This window comes from Pseudophryne corroboree, chromosome 1 (genome assembly GCF_028390025.1).
Source record: "Pseudophryne corroboree isolate aPseCor3 chromosome 1, aPseCor3.hap2, whole genome shotgun sequence".
Lineage (NCBI taxonomy): Eukaryota > Metazoa > Chordata > Amphibia > Anura > Myobatrachidae > Pseudophryne > Pseudophryne corroboree.
Genome location: NC_086444.1, coordinates 172659640 through 172680773, shown reverse-complemented (window position 1 = coordinate 172680773; position 21134 = coordinate 172659640). Strand labels below are relative to the sequence as shown.

At 48.5% G+C, this 21134-nt stretch overlaps 1 protein-coding gene across 1 annotated transcript in view; it reads left to right on the top strand.

The window, feature by feature from the left end:
* LOC135059276 (general transcription factor IIH subunit 2) overlaps positions 1 to 21134 on the top strand; it is a 118429-nt gene that overhangs the window by 42844 nt on the left and 54451 nt on the right. Inside the window, exons 9-10 of the mRNA XM_063963894.1 lie at positions 1929 to 2019; positions 2115 to 2202. Coding sequence (XP_063819964.1) covers positions 1929 to 2019; positions 2115 to 2202 — 179 coding nt within the window. The remainder of the gene's footprint in view (positions 1 to 1928; positions 2020 to 2114; positions 2203 to 21134) is intronic.

The following is a 21134-nucleotide window of genomic DNA, read 5'->3' as shown; positions in this document are numbered from 1 at the left end:
AGGTGTGGATGTATGCATTAAAGTTATACTTTCAAGGTGTGTGTCTTATGTTTTTATTGGGGTATTTTTTTAGTAGTAGTACTACAGGTACCAGCGGGCCCGGTTTTCCTCCGCATGCTGGTACTTGTGGTTCTCCAAGTACCAGCTTGCGGGGGAGGCTTGCTGGGACTTGTAGTACTGCTACTAAAAACAATATTCATTTTTTTTCCAAACGGCTATCAGCCTCCCATCCGCAGCCCTTGGATGGGGGGGACAGCCTCGGGCTTCACCCCTGGTCCTTGGGTGGCTGGAGGGGGGGGGGGGACCCCTTGATTGAAGGGGTCCCCACTCCTCCAGGGTACCCCGGCCAGGGGTGACTAGTTGGTTATGTAATGCCAGGGCCGCCGGGACCTATATAAAAGTGTCCCCCCGGCTGTGGCATTATGTATCTGGCTAGTGGAGCCCGGTGCTGGTTTCAGAAATACGGGGGACCCCTACGCTTTTTGTCCCCCGTATTTTTGGAACCAGGACCAGGCGCAGAGCCCGGTGCTGGTTGTTTAAATATGGGGGAACCTCTATAATTCCCCCCCCCATATTTTTGCAACCAGGATCGGCTCAAAGAGCCCGAGGCTGGTTTGGCTTAGGAGGGGGGACCCCACGCAATTTTTTTATTTATTTTAACACTGTTTTTGTTTTAAATAAAGGTGCACAATGAAGCCCAGCACGGATCTCTCAGATCCGGCCGAGATTCATTGTATTAAAGTCGGCAGTGTTTTACAAGTCACTCATGTAAAACACTGCCTAAAAAAACGAATGACATCGACATCGGTAAAACCGAAAATGCAGAATACGGCAGCTTAGTAAATTAGTCGTACTAAATTCAAAAAGTTGCATATTTACACTTTCGATGTCATTCGTGATTGAACTTTGACCTTAAACAGGAAAATACGATTTTTAGTAAATATACCCCACTGAGAGGGGTAAAACAAATGATTGATCTGGGTAGACTAGAGGAGTGGTCAAGAACGTGGCAATTACAGTTTAATGCTAAAAACTGCTAAATTATGCTCTTGGGTCTCAAAAACACAAAAGCTAAATATAGTATCAAGGGTACTCTAATGGAAACTTCTGACGAGGAAAGGAATTTAGGAGTCACTATGTCAAGTGACTTAAAGGCAGGAAAGCAATGCAACAAAGCAATGAGGAAGGCAAGTCAGATCCTTGGTTGCATAAGGAGAGGAATCGGCAGCAGAAAGTAAGAAGTAATAATGCCACTGTATAGGTAATTGATATGGCCTCACCTGGAATACTGGGTCCAGTTCTGGACACCATATCTCCAGAAGGATATAAATACATTAGAGAGCGTACAAAGAAGGGCAACTAAAATGGTGCATGGCCTACATTACAAAAATTACCTGGAATGACTAAAAGATATTAACATATATGGTTTTGAGCAGAGAAGGGAAAGGGGGGACATGATAGAAACGTTAAAGTATGTGAAGGGTTTTAACAAGGTACAGGAGGGAGACATTTATCAAAGGAAGAGAAGTATTGGAACAGGAGGGACATAGGTTCAGGGGAAATGTAAGGAAAAATGTCTTCACAGAAAGGGTAGTGAACAAGTGGAATAGGCTCCCGTCAGAGGTGGCACAGGCTAAGATAGTAGATCAATTTAAACATGCTTGGAAGAGGTATATGAAAATCCTTACAAAGTGCTAAGGATCAAATAGGGTTGAGGTTATTTAAAGGATAAAAAAAAGGGGCAGACTAGATGGGCCAAGTGGTTCTTATCTGCCGTCAAATTCTGTGTTTCAATGTTTCTATTGTCAGATACTGGACCACAAGACGATTCAATGAATGATTTGTAGAGCCTGCTGTTTTGAGAAGTATTATGAACGTGCATGCAATAAATTGTTAGTTCTCATGTCATTGTATTTTTTTTCATACAGACACATGCCTGGGCACACAAGTCGTGAGATCTTGGTGATTTTTAGCAGCCTGACAACATGTGACCCATCTAATATTTATGATATGATAAAGGTAAGATTCTAACACATGACAGAATTGTAGCCATATACAGTATTACTTTCATTTTATACTGCGTGTTGATTTATTGAATTTGATTTCCCCGGCAGAGTTTGAAAGCTAGCAAAATCCAGGTGTCTGTCATAGGTCTGTCTGCGGAGGTTCGTGTCTGCACGGTTCTTACTCGGGAGACTGGTGGTGAGATAGACCTTCTGTATTGTCATTTGTAACATCCATTGAGAAATATATTTCTCCTTCATACTCCATGAAGGCCATTGCAATGGGTGTGATCCAATTCTAAATAGGTAGAGAAACCACCCGCTGTGATTGTGTAATGGATCGTTTCCTGTCTCTAGGTTAGACAAGCAGTTAGTGTCTTTTTGTTTTTCTAAAGGATTCAAAGGGCTTATTTCTCTGACGTCCTAGTGGATGCTGGGAACTCCGTAAGGACCATGGGGAATAGCGGGCTCCGAAGGAGGCTGGGCACTCTAGAAAGATTTATGACTACCTGGTGTGCACTGGCTCCTCCCACTATGACCCTCCTCCAAGCCTCAGTTAGATTTCGTGCCCGGCCGAGGTTGGATGCACACTAGGAGCTCTCCTGAGCCCTTAGAAAGAAAGTATAGATTTAGGTTTTTTATTTTCAGTGAGACCTGCTGGCAACAGGCTCACTGCAGCGAGGGACTAAGGGGAGAAGAAGCGAACTCGCCTGCTTGCAGCCGGATTGGGCTTCTTAGGCTACTGGACACCATTAGCTCCAGAGGGATCGACCGCAGGCCCAGTCCTTGGTGTTCGGTCCCGGAGCCGCGCCGCCGTCCCCCTTACAGAGCCAGAAGCAAGAAGAGGTCCGGAAAAACGGCGGCAGAAGACATCAGTCTTCACCAAGGTAGCGCACAGCACTGCAGCTGTGCGCCATTGCTCCTCATACACACTTCATACTTCGGTCACTGAGGGTGCAGGGCACTGGGGGGGGGCGCCCTGAGAAGCAATAATAACACCTTGGCTGGCAAAAATTCCACAATATATAGTCCCAGAGGCTATATATGTGGAAAATACCCCTGCCAGAATATGGAAAAAAGCGGGAGAATAGTCCGCGGAAAAGGGGCGGAGCTATCTCTCACAGCACACTGGCGCGCGCCATTTCTCCTTCACAGATCCGCTGGAAGGAAGCTCCCTGGCTCTCCCCTGCAGTCTACACTACAGAACAGGGTAAAAACAGAGAGGGGGGGCACTAAATTTAGGCGCAGTATATAATATATAGAAAAAGCAGCTATAGGGGACATAACTCAGTTAGTCCCTGCATTATATGGCGCTCTGGTGTGTGCTGGCATACTCTCACTCTGTCCCCCCAAAGGGCTTTTGTGGGTCCTGTCCTCATTCGGAGCATTCCTTGTGTGTGTGCGGTGTGTCGGTACGGCTGTGTCGACATGTTTGATGAGGATAATGATGTGGAGGCGGAGCAGATGCCTTTAGAAGGGATGTCACCCCCTGCGGGGCAGACACCTGAGTGGATGAGCTCATGGAAAGTAATGAGTGCACGTATAGACTCCTTACATAAGAAAATTGACGACATGCCAAATGTGGGACAGCCGACTTCTCAGCTCGTGCCTGCCCAGGCGTCGCATGGGTCGTCAGGGGCTCTAAAACGCCCGCTACCTCAAGCAGACCCAGATGTCGACACTGATACTGACACCAGTGTCGACGACGATGAGTCTAACCTGATGCCCACTAAGGCCATTCACTGCATGATTGAGGCAATGAAAGAGGTGTTACACATTTCTGATATAACTACAGGTACCACTAAAAAGGGTATTATGTTTGGAGAGAAAAAACTACCCGTAGTTTTCCCCCATCAGATGAATTAAATGAAGTGTGTGAAGAAGCGTGGGCTTTCCCTAATAAAAAATTGGTAATTCCTAAGAAGGTACTAATGGCGTTCCCTTTCCCGCCAGAGGATAGGTCACGTTGGGAAACACCCCCTAGGGTGGATAAAGCGCTCACACGTTTGTCTAAAAAGGTGGCACTACCGTCTCCGGATACGGCCGCCCTCAAGGAACCTGCTGATAGAAAGCAGGAGGCGATCCTGAAGTCTGTATATACACACTCAGGCATTATACTTAGGCCAGCTATTGCGTCAGCTTGGATGTGCAGTGCTGCCGCTGCGTGGTCAGATAAACTGTCAGAAAATATTGACACATTAGACAGAGACACGATCCTGTTAACCATAGACCATATAAAAGACTCAGTCTTATATATGAGAGATGCACAGAGGGAAATCTGCCGACTGGCATCTAAAGTAAGTGCATTGTCCATTTCTGCTAGGAGAGGCTTATGGACTCGCCAGTGGACAGGAGATGCAGATTCTAAAAAGCACATGGAAGTGTTGCCATATAAGGGTGAGGAATTATTTGGGGATGGTCTCTCGGACCTAGTTTCCACAGCAACGTCTGGGAAGTCAGCATTTTTACCCCATGTCCCCTCACAGCCTAAGAAGGCGCCGTTTTATCAGGTTCAGTCCTTTCGGACCCAGAAAAACAGGCGTGGAAAAGGTGGGTCCTTTCTGTCCAGAGGCAGAGGTAGGGGAAAAAGGCTGCAACAAACAGCAGGTTCCCAGGAGCAAAAGTCCTCCCCCGCTTCTTCTTCCAAGTCCGCCGCATGACGGTGGGGCTCCACAGGCGGAGCCAGGTACGGTGGGGGGTCGCCTCAAGAATTTCAGCGATCAGTGGGCTCGCTCACAGGTGGATCCCTGGATCCTGCAAATAGTATCTCAGGGGTACAAACTGGAATTCGAGGCGTCCCCACCCCACCGGTTCCTAAAATCTGCCTTGCCGATTGCTCCCTCAGACAGGGAGGCGGTGCTAGCGGCAATTCACAAGCTGTATTCCCAGCAGGTGATAATCACGGTACCCCTACTTCAACAAGGCCGGGGTTATTATTCCACACTATTTGTGGTACCGAAACCGGACGGTTCGGTGAGACCCATTTTAAATTTGAAATCCTTGAACACGTACATAAAAAAATTCAAGTTCAAGATGGAATCGCTCAGGGCGGTTATTGCAAGCCTGGACGAGGGGGATTACATGGTATCCCTGGACATCAAGGATGCTTACTTGCATGTCCCCATTTACCATCCTCACCAGGAGTACCTCAGATTTGTGGTACAGGATTGCCATTACCAATTCCAGACGCTGCCGTTTGGACTGTCCACGGCACCGAGGGTATTTACCAAGGTTATGGCGGAAATGATGATACTCCTTCGAAAAAAGGGAGTTTTAATTATCCCGTACTTGGACGATCTCCTAATAAAAGCGAGGTCCAAGGAACAGTTGTTGGTGGGAGTAGCACTATCTCAGGAGGTGCTGCACCAGCACGGCTGGATTCTGAATATCCCAAAGTCACAGCTGGTTCTGACGACACGGCTACTGTTCCTGGGTATGATTCTGGATACAGTCCAGAAGAAAGTGTTTCTCCCGGAGGAGAAAGCCAGGGAGTTGTCATCTCTAGTCAGAGACCTCCTGAAACCAAAACAGGTATCAGTACATCGCTGCACACGGGTCCTGGGAAAGATGGTGGCTTCTTACGAAGCAATTCCCTTCGGCAGGTTCCATGCCAGAATCTTTCAGTGGGACCTGTTGGACCAGTGGTCTGGATCGCATCTTCAGATGCATCGCTTAATTACCCCGTCTCCAAGAACCAGGGTGTCTCTACTGTGGTGGCTGCAGAGTGCCCATCTTCTAGAGGGCCGCAGGTTCGGCATACAGGACTGGGTCCTGGTGACCACGGATGCCAGCCTTCGAGGCTGGGGGGCAGTCATACAGGGAAGAAACTTCCAAGGACTATGGTCGAGTCAGGAGACTTCCCTTCACATAAATATTCTGGAACTAAGGGCCATCTACAATGCCCTAAGTCAAGCAAGATCCCTGCTCCTACACCAGCCGGTGCTGATCCAGTCAGACAACATCACGGCAGTCGCCCATGTAAATCGACAGGGCGGCACAAGAAGCAGGATGGCGATGGCAGAAGCCACAAGAATTCTCCGATGGGCGGAGAATCATGTACTAGCACTGTCAGCAGTGTTCATTCCGGTAGTGGACAACTGGGAAGCATACTTCCTCAGCAGACACGACCTCCACCCGGGAGAGTGGGGACTTCACCCAGAAGTCTTCCAGATGCTGGTAAACCGTTGGGAAAAACCACAGGTGGACATGATGTCTCAACAAAAAGTTAAAAAGATATTGCGCCAGGTCAAGGGACCCTCAGGCGATAGCTGTGGACGCTCTAGTGACACCGTGGGTGTACCAGTCGGTTTATGTGTTCCCTCCTCTGCCTCTCATTCCAAAGGTATTAAGAATAATAAGAAAGCGAGGAGTAAACACAATTCTCGTGGTTCCGGATTGGCCAAGACGAGCGTGGTACCCGGAACTTCAAGAGATGCTCTCAGAGGACCCGTGGCCTCTACCGCTCAGACAGGACCTGATACAGCAGGGGCCCTGTCTGTTCCAAGACTTACCGCGGCTGCGTTTGACGGCATGGCGGTTGAACACCGGATCCTAAAGGAAAAGGGTATTCCGGAAGAAGTCATTCCTACGCTTATTAAGGCCAGGAAAGATGTTACGCCAACGCATTATCACCGCATATGGCGGAAATATGTTGCATGGTGCGAGGCCAATAAGGCCCCAACAGAGGAATTTCAACTAGGTCGATTTCTGCATTTCCTGCAAGCAGGAGTGGATATGGGCCTAAAACTAGGCTCCATTAAAGTACAGATCTCGGCTCTGTCGATTTTCTTTCAAAAAGAACTAGCTTCAGTACCTGAAGTTCAGACATTTGTGAAAGGAGTGCTGCATATTCAGCCCCCGTTTGTGCCTCCTGTGGCACCTTGGGATCTCAACGTGATGTTGAGTTTCTTAAAATCACATTGGTTTGAGCCACTAAAAACCGTGGATCTGAAATATCTCACGTGGAAAGTGGTCATGTTATTAGCCTTGGCTTCAGCCAGGCGAGTGTCAGAATTGGCGGCTTTATCATGTAAAAGCCCTTATCTGATTTTCCATATGGATAGGGCAGAGTTGAGGATTCGTCCCCAATTTCTCCCTAAGGTTGTGTCAGCGTTTCACCTGAACCAGCCTATTGTGGTGCCGGCGGCTACTAGTGAATTGGAGGACTCCAAGTTGCTAGACGTTTTCAGGGCCCTGAAAATATATGTTTCCAGGACGGCTGGAGTCAGAAAATCTGACTCGCTGTTTATCCTGTATGCACCCAACAAGCTGGGTGCTCCTGCTTCTAAGCAGTCTATTGCTCGCTGGATTTGTAGTACAATTCAGCTTGCACATTCTGTGGCAGGCATACCACAGCCAAAATCTGTAAATGCCCATTCCACAAGGAAGGTGGGCTCATCTTGGGCGGCTGCCCGAGGGATCTCGGCTTTACAACTTTGCCGAGCAGCTACTTGGTCAGGGGCAAACACGTTTGCAAAATTCTACAAATTTGATACCCTGGCTGAGGAGGACCTGGAGTTCTCTCATTCGGTGCTACAGAGTCATCCGCACTCTCCTGCCCGTTTGGGAGCTTTGGTATAATCCCCATGGTCCTTACGGAGTTCCCAGCATCCACTAGGACGTCAGAGAAAATAAGAATTTACTCACCGGTAATTCTATTTCTCGTAGTCTGTAGTGGATGCTGGGCGCCCATCCCAAGTGCGGATTGTCTGCAATACTTGTAAATAGTTATTGTTAACTAAAGGGTTATTGTTGAGCCATCTGTTGAGAGGCTCAGTTGTTTTTCATTCTGTCAAACTGGATATAGTATCACGAGTTGTACGGTGTGATTGGTGTGGCTGGTAAGAGTCTTACCCGGGATTCTAAATCCATCCTTATTATGTCAGTTCGTCCGGGCACAGTGTCCTAACTGAGGCTTGGAGGAGGGTCATAGTGGGAGGAGCCAGTGCACACCAGGTAGTCATAAATCTTTCTAGAGTGCCCAGCCTCCTTCGGAGCCCGCTATTCCCCATGGTCCTTACGGAGTTCCCAGCATCCACTACGGACTACGAGAAATAGAATTACCGGTGAGTAAATTCTTATTTTTTCTGGAGATCCCAGAAACGCACTGCAATGCAGATCATGGATTGTGAAATTCTGAAACCAAAGTTACCTTTAGTATCATTGGTGTCTATAATATAACATAAAACACACAAAAGATACATAATGTAAAAGACACCAAAAGAGTTGATCATGAAAAATGACAACAATGTAACAGTAAATGCTGGCAGCAAACGCTAGAGGCCAGTGTTAGAATAATAGAAGAATAAACATTCTGAGACTAAAATAGACTGTTACAGAATACAACATTTTCTATGTTTTTCTGCCAATCAGACTGACACGGTGTAGTAAGATCTACACTGGTACACCATGGCAACTCCGCAAGCAGAAAAAGGAGGGGGTGGGGGGGGTCCCTGCTAGCATATAAGAGTAATAGTATGGTTAGCCATACTAGGACAGTGATACAGCCCAAAAAACAAAATGAGGAGGTCAGAAAAAGAAAGTATGTTACCCACTACAAGGATCATCCAAACAAAGGGGGGAGCAATGCAAAAAAAAAAAAAAAGAGCAAGTAACTTTGCACATTGGTAAAACCATGCTGCACTGCAGGTGGGTCGCATTGTAAATGTGCAGAGAGAGTTAGATCCCGAGGGGCGTGTCTGAACTCAAATCTAAATAACAGTGTAAGCATAAAGCTGACCCAGCATTTGTGGACTACAATCAAAGGCAGTCAATATTTACAGTGCATGCAAAAAGCGTATTTGCACCCGTCATTGCAATAGAGCTTGTTACAGATACAAAGTTACCTGCTATTATTTCTCTGACGTCCTAGTGGATGCTGGGAACTCCGTAAGGACCATGGGGAATAGACGGGCTCCGCAGGAGACTGGGCACTCTTAAAAGAAAGATTAGGTACTATATCTGGTGTGCACTGGCTCCTCCCTCTATACCCCTCCTCCAGACCTCAGTTAGAATCTGTGCCCGGCCAGAGCTGGATGCACCTAGTGGGCTCTCCTAAACTCACTAGACAAGAAAGTATTTGTTAGGTTTTTTATTTTCAGTGAGATCTGCTGGCAACAGACTCACTGCTACGAGGGACTGAGGGGAGAGAAGCAAACGTACCTGTTCACAGCTAGGTTGCGCTTCTTAGGCTACTGGACACCATTAGCTTCATAGGGATCGAACACAGGGCCCGACCTCGATCGTCCGTTCCCGGAGCCGCGCCGCCGTCCCCCTTGCAGAGCCAGAAGACAGAAGATAAAGATGAAAAACGGCGGCTGAAGACTCCTGTCTTCATTAAGGTAGCGCATAGCACTGCAGCTGTGCGCCATTGCTCCCATAGCACACCACACACTCCGGTCACTGTTGGGTGCAGGGCCCTGGGGGGGGGGGGGGCGCCCTGGGCAGCAATTAGTTTACCTTTTTGGCACAAATAGCACATAATACAGTGTATAACACTGTATATGTGCAAAAAACCCCGCCATTAACATTATAAAAAGCGGGAGAAGCCCGCCGCCGAGGGGGCGGGGCTATCTTCCTCAGCACAGCCTGCCCCATTTTCTCTTCACAGCTCCGCTGGAAGGACGCTCCCCAGGCTCTCCCCTGCAGTATCCAGTACAACAAGGGTAAAAAAGAGAGGGGGGGCACATAAATTTAGGCGCAAATTTGTGTTAATAAGCAGCCATTGGGAAAAATCACTCCGTATAGTGAAAATCCCTGTGTTATATAGCGCTGTGGTGTGTGCTGGCATACTCTCTCTCTGTCTCCCCAAAGGACTTTGTGGGGTCCTGTCCTCAGTCAGAGCATTCCCTGTGTGTGTGCGGTGTGTCGGTACGGCTGTGTCGACATATTTGATGAGGAGGGCTACGTGGAGGCGGAGCAGGGGCCGATAAGTGTGATGTGGCCCCCCTACGGGGCCGACACCGGAGTGGATGGATATGTGGAAGGTATTAACCGACAGTGTCAACTCTTTACATAAAAGGTTCGATGACGTAACAGCCTTGGGACAGCCGGCATCTCAGCCCGCGCCTGCCCAGGCGTCTCAGGGGCTCAAAAACGCCCGCTAGCTCAGATGGCAGACACAGATGTCGACACAGAGTCTGACTCCAGTGTAGACGAGGATGAGACAAATGTACAGTCCACAAGGGCCATCCGATGCATGATTATGGCAATGAAAAATGTGTTGCACATTTCTGACATTAACCCGGTTACCACTAAAAAGGGTATTATGTGTGGGGAGAAAAAGCAGCCAGTGACTTTTCCCCCATCTGATGAATTAAATGAATTGTGTGAAGAAGCGTGGTGTTCCCCTGATAAGAAACTAGTGATTTCTAAGAGGTTACTGATGGCGTACCTTTTCCCGCCAACGGATAGGTTACGCTGGGAGACATCCCCTAGGGTGGACAAGGCGCTCACACGATTATCTAAAAGGGTGGCACTGCTGTCTCATGATACGGCCGCCCTAAAGGAGCCTGCAGATAGAAAGCAGGAGGCTATCCTGAAGTCTGTATATACACACTCGGGTACTATACTGAGACCTGCTATTGCTTCAGCATGGATGTGTAGTGCTGCAGCAGCATGGTCTGATACCCTGTCAGACAACATTGATACCCTCGACAGGGATGCTATTTTGCTAACCATAGAGCATATAAAGGACGTCGTCTTGTATATGAGGGATGCACAGAGGGACATTTGCCGGCTGGCATCTAGAATTAATGCAATGTCCATTTCTGCCAGGAGAGTATTATGGACTCGGCAGTGGACAGGTGATGCTGATTCTAAAAGGCACATGGAGGTTTTGTCTTTTATAAGGGTGAGGAATTGTTTGGGGACGGTCTCTCGGACCTCGTATCCACAGCAACAGCTGGGAAGTCGACTTTTTTACCTCAGGTTCCCTCACAGCCTAAGAAAGCACCGTATTATCAAGTACAGTCCTTTCGGCCTCAGAAAGGCAAGCGGGTCAGAGGCGCGTCCTTTCTGCCCAGAGGCAGGGGTAGAGGAAAAAAAGCTGCACCAGACAGCCAGTTCCCAGGAACAAAAATCCTCCCCTGCTTCCACTAAGTCCACCGCATGACGCTGGGGCTCCACAGGTGGAGCCAGGTGCGGTGGGGGCGCGTCTCCGGAACTTCAGCGACCAGTGGGTTCGCTCACAGGTGGATCTCTGGGTTCTACAAGTGGTATCTCAGGGATACATGCTGGAGTTCGAGGCGACTCCCCCTCGCCGTTACCTCAAATCAGCCTTGCCAGCGGCTCCCAGGGAAAGGGAGGTAGTGCTGGCGGCTATTCACAAGCTGTACCTTCAGCAGGTGATAATCAAGGTTCCCCTCCTTCAACAGGGACGGGGTTACTATTCCACAATGTTTGTGGTACCGAAACCAGACGGTTCGGTGAGACCCATTCTAAATTTAAAATCCTTGAACACTTATGTAAGGAAGTTCAAGTTCAAAATGGAATCGCTCAGGGCGATTATTGCAAGCCTGGAAGAGGGGGATTTTATGGTGTCGCTGGACATCAAGGACGCTTATCTGCATGTCCCCATTTACCCACCTCACCAGGAGTACCTCAGGTTTGTGGTACAGGACTGTCATTACCAATTCCAGACGTTGCCGTTTGGACTGTCCACGGCACCGAGGGTATTTACCAAGGTAATGGCCGAAATGATGATACTCCTTCGGAAGAAGGGAGTTATAATTATCCCGTACTTGGACGATCTCTTTATAAAGGCGAGGTCCAAGGAGCAGTTGTTAGTCAACGTAGCACTATCTCGGGAAGTGCTGCAACAGCACGGCTGGATTCTGAATATCCCAAAGTCGCAGCTGATTTCTGCGACGCGTCTGCTGTTCTTGGGCATGATTCTGGACACAGAACAGAAGAAGGTGTTTCTCCCGGTGGAGAAGGCCCAGGAATTGTCATCTCTGGTCAGGGACCTCCTGAAACCAAAACAGGTAACGGTGCATCACTGCACGCGAGTCCTGGGAAAGATGGTAGCTTCTTACGAAACAATTCCCTTCGGCAGGTTCCATGCAAGGATTTTTCAGTGGGATCTGTTAGACAAGTGGTCCGGATCGCATCTTCAGATGCATCGGCTGATTACCCTGTCCCCGAGGGCCTGGGTGTCTCTGCTGTGGTGGCTGCAGAGTGCTCATCTTCTCGAGGGCTGCAGATTCGGCGTACAGGACTGGGTCCTGGTGACCACAGATGCAAGCCTCCGAGGTTGGGGGGCAGTCACTCAGGGAAGGAACTTCCAAGGACAGTGGTCAAGTCAGGAGACTTCCCTTCACATAAATATTCTGGAACTAAGGGCCATTTACAACACCCTGAGTCAAGCAGAACCCCTGCTTCAAAACCAACCGGTGCTGATTCAGTCAGACAACATCACGGCGGTCGCCCATGTAAACCGACAGGGCGGCACAAGAAGCAGGATGGCGATGGCAGAAGCCACAAGGATTCTTCGATGGGCGGAGAATCACGTGCTAGCACTGTCAGCAGTGTTCATTCCGGGAGTGGACAACTGGGAAGCAGACTTCCTCAGCAGGCACGACCTCCACCCGGGAGAGTGGGGACTTCATCCAGAAGTCTTCACGCTGATTGTAAATCGTTGGGAACGGCCACAGATAGACATGATGGCGTCCCGCCTCAACAAAAAGCTAAAAAAATATTGCGCCAGGTCAAGAGACCCTCAGGCGATAGCTGTGGACGCACTAGTGACACCGTGGGTGTACCAGTCGGTTTATGTGTTCCCTCCTCTTCCTCTCATACCCAAGGTACTGAGGATTGTAAGATAGGGAGGAGTAAGAACTATACTCATCGTTCCGGATTGGCCACGAAGAACTTGGTACCCAGAACTACAAGAAATGATCTCAGAGGACCCATGGCCTCTGCCTCTCAGACAGGACCTGTTACAGCAGGGGCCCTGTCTGTTCCAAGACTTACCGCGGCTGCGTTTGACGGCATGGCGGTTGAACGCCGGATCCTAACGGAAAAGGGCATTCCAGATGAAGTGATTCCTACGCTGATAAAGGCTAGGAAAGACGTGACAGCACAACATTTTCACCGTATATGGCGAAAATATGATGCTTGGTGTGAGGCCAGGAAGGCCCCTACAGAGGAATTCCAGCTGGGTCGATTCCTGCACTTCCTACAGTCAGGAGTGACTATGGGCCTAAAATTAGGATCCATAAAGGTCCAGATTTCGTCCCTATCTATTTTCTTTCAAAAAGAACTGGCTTCACTGCCTGAAGTTCAGACGTTTGTTAAGGGAGTGCTGCATATTCAGCCCCCTTTTGTGCCTCCAGTGGCACCTTGGGATCTTAATGTTGTGTTGGATTTCCTGAAATCCCACTGGTTTGAGCCACTTAAGACCGTGGAGCTAAAATATCTCACGTGGAAAGTGGTCATGCTATTGGCCTTAGCTTCGGCTAGGCGTGTGTCAGAATTGGCGGCTTTGTCGTGTAAAAGCTCTTATCTGATCTTCCATATGGACAGGGCAGAATTGAGGACTCGTCCCCAATTTCTCCCTAAGGTGGTATCAGCGTTTCATTTGAACCAACCTATTGTGGTGCCTGCGGCTACTAGGGACTTGGAGGACTCCAAGTTACTAGATGTAGTCAGGGCTTTGAAAATCTATGTAGCCAGGACGGCTGGAGTCAGGAAAACTGACTCGCTGTTTATCCTGCATGCGCCCAACAAGCTGGGTGCTCCTGCTTCAAAGCAAACTATTGCGCGCTGGATCTGTAACATGATTCAGCAAGCTCATTCTGCGGCAGGATTGCCGCATCCTAAATCAGTAAAAGCCCATTCCACAAGGAAGGTGGGCTCTTCTTGGGCGGCTGCCCGAGGGGGGTCTCGGCTTTACAGCTTTGCCGAGCTGCTACTTGGTCGGGTTCAAACACATTTGCTAAGTTCTACAAGTTTGATACCCTGGCTGAGGAGGACCTTGCCTTTGCTCATTCGGTGCTGCAGAGTCATCCGCACTCTCCCGCCCGTTTGGGAGCTTTGGTATAATCCCCATGGTCCTTACGGAGTTCCCAGCATCCACTAGGACGTCAGAGAAAATAAGAATTTACTCACCGGTAATTCTATTTCTCGTAGTCCGTAGTGGATGCTGGGCGCCCGTCCAAAGTGCGGACTCTTTGCAATACATGTATATAGTTATTGCTTAACTAAAGGGTTATTGTTATGAGCCATCTGTTACTGAGGCTCAGTTGTTGTTCATACTGTTAACTGGGTATGGTTATCACAAGTTGTACAGTGTGATTGGTGTGGCTGGTATGAGTCTTACCCGGGATTCCAAATCCTTTCCTAGTAATGTCAGCTCTTCCGGGCACAGTTTCCCTAACTGAGGTCTGGACGAGGGGCATAGAGGGAGGAGCCAGTGCACACCAGATATAGTACCTAATCTTTCTTTTAAGAGTGCCCAGTCTCCTGCGGAGCCCGTCTATTCCCCATGGTCCTTACGGAGTTCCCAGCATCCACTACGGACTACGAGAAATAGAATTACCGGTGAGTAAATTCTTATTTTTCTTTGCACCCACCTCAGAATCAGGCCCAAAGTGTCTATGTAAGTAACTATCCCTTTCAAAACGTAAATGATTTGTGTTCTCTGATGGGCAGGTATACATTCTCAGCATCCCTTCAGGAACATAAAAGGCTGACACTCTGATCTGGCCAACATTTGCCTCCCATACACCACTAGGGTGAACTATGGCTGTCATTCATCACATTGTATTTCCCCTAACCCATAGGGTGACGCGAAGAACTGAGACCAAGGAGACCCAGGACAGTACATAGGAAACTATGCAGGAAGACTATTGCGCACCCCCCCTTTCCAAATTCTGAGAAACGTGACAGTGGCAGGGTGTGGAAGCAGGAACACAAACATTAACCCCAGCAGTGCAAACCAGCATGAAAGCAGCAGGGGCAGACACTTAATTAGGGAGGGGTGTTACAAAACCCCAGAGTCGCCTGGCCTCTGAGTCAGTGTGTATGGACATATATCAGGGCTGTGTCAAAATGAGGATTGCAGGCAGTTACACCAGATTCTGTACGTCTGTCACCACCTGAGAGGAAAATGCAGTGGTGTCCGTACTGGAAAAATTATTTAGTTATTATTTATTACCAGTTATTTATATAGTGCTCACATATTCCGCAGCACTTTACAGAGAAAATGAAGTTTATTAGGTGGGTATAAGGGAGGAGCAGTACCCAGACTGGGGCAGTTCATGCAGGGTCATACTACAAGATATTGTTTGTGGCACTGTATAGATGAGAGAAGGTGTGTGAAAGGAGATATGCAAAGGTTATCTGTAGCAACCTGTATAAAGGCCATGAAATCCATAAAGGACACAGCAGTAAGGAAGTTTGGCCACCTCGTGGCAGCAATAATACATATAATATTCAGGAATCAGAAAACACTGTATAATTACACACAAATAAAGTGTAACAAACGGAGAGTAATGCAGTGGTTCCCAAACTTTTTTGAATCACGGCACCCTAGAGTATCAGACTTTTCTCTTACGTCCTAGAGGATGCTGGGGTCCACATTAGTACCATGTGACGGGTCCACCAGGAGCCATTGGCACTTTAAGAGGTTGAGAGTGTGGGCTGGCTCCTCCCTCTGTGCCCCTCCTACCAGACTCAGTTTAGATAATGTGCCCGGAGGAGCCGGTCACAGCTAGGGGAGCTCTAGTAAAAAGTTATTTTAGAGGGGGGGGAGGGTTTGGTGGAGGCTGCAATACGACTGTGTATCCTATTAAGGTGCACAGTCAGCTGTGACAAGGGGTCTCCCTTTGGTTAAAAGCGCTGTGTGTGGGTTGGCTCCAATCTCTGTCTCTCTTGCCATTCTTGGGGGTGAAACTCTGTCTGCCCTCCCTTGTGTGTGTGTGGGGTGTTTTGTGGTCTCCTTTAGCTTAGTCCAGGGACACTGTGTCATATGCTGCGGAGGATATGTCCTCCCAGGATGATCCCATTCCATGTAATCAGGATAGCACTGGTTTAGCACAGATTCCAGCAAGGGAACCTGAGTGGTTTTCCTCTATCAAATCCTGGATTTCTCAGATTTCAGATAGGGTTGCAAGTAATGAATCCGCAACCCAGGTATTACAGAACTCTATGGCAGTATGGCCCAATTCTGGTACCTTGGGACGCTCCGCTATATAAACCCACAAACGTGCGCTTGTTCATGTCATGCAAGATGACACTGATACCGATTCTGATACCACAGACGGTACTGGGGATGTGTTGCGGGGGTCTGCCTCTCTTGCAAAGGTGGTGCAATTGATGATAGAGGCTATCTGGGATGTTTTGAATATTAATGATACAACACCTGAGCAGGTTGAGGAGGCTTTTTTCACTGAAAATAAGAAAGCCTCGCTAACCTTTCCTGCGTCAAAGGAATTGAATGCTATATTTGAGAAAGCATGGGAAAACCCTGAGAAAAAATTCCAGATCCCTAAAAGGGTCCAGGTGACGTTTCCTTTCCCTGAGGAGGATAGAAAAAAATGGGAAAGCCCGCCAGTTGTTAACGCATCTGTGTCCAGACTTTCCAAAAAGGTGGTTTTGCTTGTTCCGGGATCTACCGCCTTAAAGGAGCCGGCTGATCGAAAAATTGATAATACACTTAAATCAATGTACACCGCTTTAGGGGCCATATTACATCCCACTATTGCTAGTGCATGTATTGCAAAAGCTATAGTAAAATGGTCAGGCACCTTACTTGAGGATTTGGATACAATGGATAAGGGTGATGTTGAATTGTTTTTGCGTAACATTCACAATTCAGCAGGTTTTATGGTAGAATCCAAGAAAGACCTGGGTTCCATGGCTGTGGGGATCTCTTCCATGTCTGTTTCAGCTCGTCAGGGACTGTGGCTGCGCCAGTGGTCGGCCGACGCGGAATCCAGGAAAAGTGTGGAGTCCCTACCCTACACAGGTCAGGCTCTCTTTGGGGAAGCTTTGGATGTGTGGATTTCCACGGCTACAGAGGGTAAGTCTCCGTTCCTTCCCTCAGCAGCACCTGCTCCGAAGAAATCCTTCTCTTCATCAGCATCACAGTCCTTTCGGTCTAACAAACCTAGAAAGGCCAAACCATCCAATACCTTCTTTAGGGGAGGTCAAGCTAAATCCAAGACACCTGCTGCGGCAGGTTCCCAGGAAACTTTAAGCCTGCTTCCAGTACGCCGAAGTCCTCCGCATGACGGTGGACCGCACGGCCTGGAGGTGGGGCCAGTGGGAGCGAGGCTCAGACAGTTCAGTCACGTCTGGGTATCGTCTGGCCTGGATCCCTGGGTGATAGAAATTGTGTCCCAGGGATACAGGTTGGAATTTCAAAATCTCCCTCCTTACCGATTTTTCAAATCAGGCTTGCCAGTTCTGCTGGTGGACAGGACTGTCCTACAAGCAGCGGCCCAGAAGTTGGTGGAGGCACAGGTCATTGTGCCAGTACCTCCTCATTTGCAAGCCACGGGTTACTATTCGAACCTTTTCGTGGTACCGAAACCGGATGGTTCCGTCAGGCCCATTCTGAACCTAAAATCACTGAACCCTTTTCTAAAGGAGTTCAAGTTCAAAATGGAGTCTCTCAGGGCGGTGATATCAGGTCTGGAAGAGGGGGAATTCCTAGTATCCCTGGATATCAAGGATGCGTACCTCCACATTCCGATTTGGCTACCGCATCAGGCTTATCTCCGTTTTGCATTACTGGACTGTCATTTCCAGTTCCAGGACCTGCCATTCGGCCTCTCTACAGTACCAAGGGTGTTCACCAAGGTGATGGCGGAGATGATGGTTCTACTCCGAAAACGGGGTAAACATTATTCCGTATCTAGACGATCTACTGATAACGGCATCGTCCAAGGAGGAGCTGTTGCAGTCCATTGTACTCACAACCCGCCTACTCAGAGTCCACGGTTGGCTTCTGAACCTTCCAAAATCTCATTTGGAACCAACCCGGAGGTTGTCTTTTCTGGGGATGATCCTCGACACGGAAGTGCAGAGGGTGTTTCTTCCGCAGGGAAAGGCGTTGGTGATACAAACAATGGTCCTGGATGTCTGAAGCCAGCCCGGGTGTCGGTTCATCAATGCATTCGCCTTTTGAGGAAGATGGTGGCCTCTTACGAGGCTCTCCAGTACGGGAGGTTCCATGCTCGGGCCTTCCAACTGGATCTCCTGGACAAGTGGTCAGGATCTCATGTACACATGTACCAGAGAATTCGTCTGTCGCCAAAGGCCAGGATTTCACTCCTCTGGTGGCTCCAATTGCCTCCCCTTCTGGTGGGCCGCAGGTTCGGGATTCAGGACTGGGTCCTTCTAACCACGGATGCGAGCCTCCAGGGCTGGGGCGCAGTCACTCAAGGGGAAACCTTCCAGGGAAGGTGGTCAAGTCTGGAAGGCGGCCTGCCGATCAACATCCTGGAACTAAGAGCCGTCTACAACGGTCTTCTTCAGGCGGCCCATCTTCTAAGAAATTGAGCCATTCAAGTGCAGTCGGTCAATGTAACGACGGTGACTTACATAAACCGACAGGGCGGAACGAAGAGCAGAGCTGCGATGTCAGAGGTGACAAGAATCATCCTCTGGGCAGAAAAACACGCGTTGGCGCTCTCTGCAATCTTCATTCCGGGAGTGGACAACTGGGAAGCAGACTTGCTCAGCAGACACGATCTCCATCCGGGGGAGTGGGGTCTCCATCCAGAGGTGTTCAAGGAAATAACAGACCTTAGGGGATTACCCCAAATAGACATGATGGCCTTTCGTCTCAACAAGAAGCTTTGACGCTATTGTTCCAGGTCGAGAGACCCACAAGCAGTGGCAATGGACGCCCTGGTGTCTCCGTGGGTGTTCCAGTCGGTGTACGTGTTTCCACCACTCCCACTCATTCCACGAGTTCTAAAGCTCGTAAGGAGAACAAGAGTTCAAGCGATCCTCAATGCTCCAGACTGGCCAAGGCTGGCTTTGTACGCGGACCTTCTGAATCTCTTGCAGGAAGAGCCGAGGCCTCTTCCTCTTCGGGAGGACCTGCTTCAGCAGGGGCCGTTCGCCTATCAAGACCTACCGTTTGACTTCATGGAGGTTGAACGCCTGATACTACCTCGGAGGGGCATTCCGAAGAAGGTCATTCCTACCCTGATACAGGCTAGGGAAGGGGTAACGTCCAAACATTACCATCGTATTTGGAAGAAATATGTCTCTTGGTGTGAGTCCAAGAAGTTTTCTGCGGTGGAGTTTCAACTGGGACGTTTTCTCCTCTTCTTGCAAGCAGGTGTGGATATGGGCCTGAGGTTGGGATCTGTGAAGGTCCAGATTTCGGCCCTGTACATTTTCTAACAGAAACAATTGGCTGCCCTTCCTGAGGTTCAGACCTTTTTGAAGGGAGTTCTGCATAGCCAACCTCCCTTTGTACCACCTACGGCGCCTTGGGACCTTCACGTGGTGTTGCAGTTTCTCCAGTCGGACTGGTTTGAGCCTCTACGGGAGGTTGAGGTCAAATTTCTTACATGGAAGGCTGTCACATTTTTGGCCTTAGCTTCTGCTAGACGTGTGTCAGAATTGGGGGCTTTGTCCTGTAAAAGCCCTTACTTGATATTCCACGAAGATATAGCTGAGCTCAGGACACGTCAGCAGTTTCTTCCAAAGGTTGTGTCGCCATTTCATATCAACCAACCTATTGTGGTGCCAGTGGCTACTGACTCCTCAATATCGTCAAAGTACTTGGATGTTGTGAGGGCTTTGAGAATCTATGTGAAGAGGACTGCTTGTCACAGGAAATCGGACTCTTTGTTTGTCCTGTATGATCCCAAGAAAATTGGATGTCCTGCTTCAAAGCAGACTATATCTCGCTGGATTAGGTTCATTATCCAGCATGCATATTCTACGGCAGGATTGCCGTGTCAAAAATCTACTCGTATGGTAGGGTCTTCCTGGGCGGCTGCCCGGGGTGTCTCGGCGTTACAACTTTGCCGAGCTGCAATTTGGTCTGGGTCGAAAACGTTTACTAAGTTCTACAAGTTCGATACTTAGACTGAACTTCAGATCCTCAGAGGCCAATCAGTTCTGCAGGTGCCTCCGCGCTCTCCCTCCCGTTCCGGGAGCTTTGGTACATCCCCATGTTACTAATGTGAACCCCAGCATCCTCTAGGACGTAAGAGAAAATAGGATTTTGGTTACCTACCGGTAAATCCTTTTCTCGTAGTCCTTAGAGGATGCTGGGCGGCTGCCCAGCGCTTCGTTTTCCTGCAACCGTTATCTGGTTCAGTACAACTTTGTTTAGTTTATGTACTGCATTGTTACTTGGTAAGTAATGTTTCAGCAGTTGCTGAGTTTTTCAAGCTAGTTAGCTTGATGTGCCTTGTATGTGTGAGCTGGTATGATCTCGCCACTATCTGTGTTAAATTCTTCTCTCGAAGATGTTCGTCTCCTCAGGCACAGTTTCTAGACGGAGTCTGGTAGGAGGGGCATAGAGGGAGGAGCCAGCCCACACTCTCAAACTCCTAAAGTGCCAATGGCTCCTGGTGGACCCGTCTATACCCCATTGTACTAATGTGGACCCCAGCATCCTCTACGGACTATGAGAAAAGGATTTACCGGTAGGTAACCAAAATCCTATTTTTTCACGGCACCCCTAGGCCAAAAGTTTCTTATTGAGAAATTTAGAAAGAAATATTATATTAAGTACATTGTTTTTATCATATGCATCCAGGTTCTTTTTTTTAACTAACTCTCTTTACCTATTTAGAATGGCTACTACCCATTGTAATGGCTGCCACTGAGTATTTCAAAGTAAAGGAAGTTCGCAGTGTATTACTGTTTTTGTATAGGCCTATCATTTGCACAGTAATGCCAAAGCTAAGGTTTGATAGCAGAACTTGTTGTAGTGCCCTATCCATTGCATTGCATATATTTTGCCCTGTACAATAATATGTCCGGTATTTTGAGCTCACTGCCTCATCTGAGGTAGTCAGCAGCAGTAAATGAACCAGTAACCCTATCAGAATCACATAGGGCTTTTCTACTACTTTTATAAACAAGATAAACACATGCTACACTTAATAGGTTGTTGAGTGGTTATTCCAGTGGTTCCCAAACTGGGTGCTATGG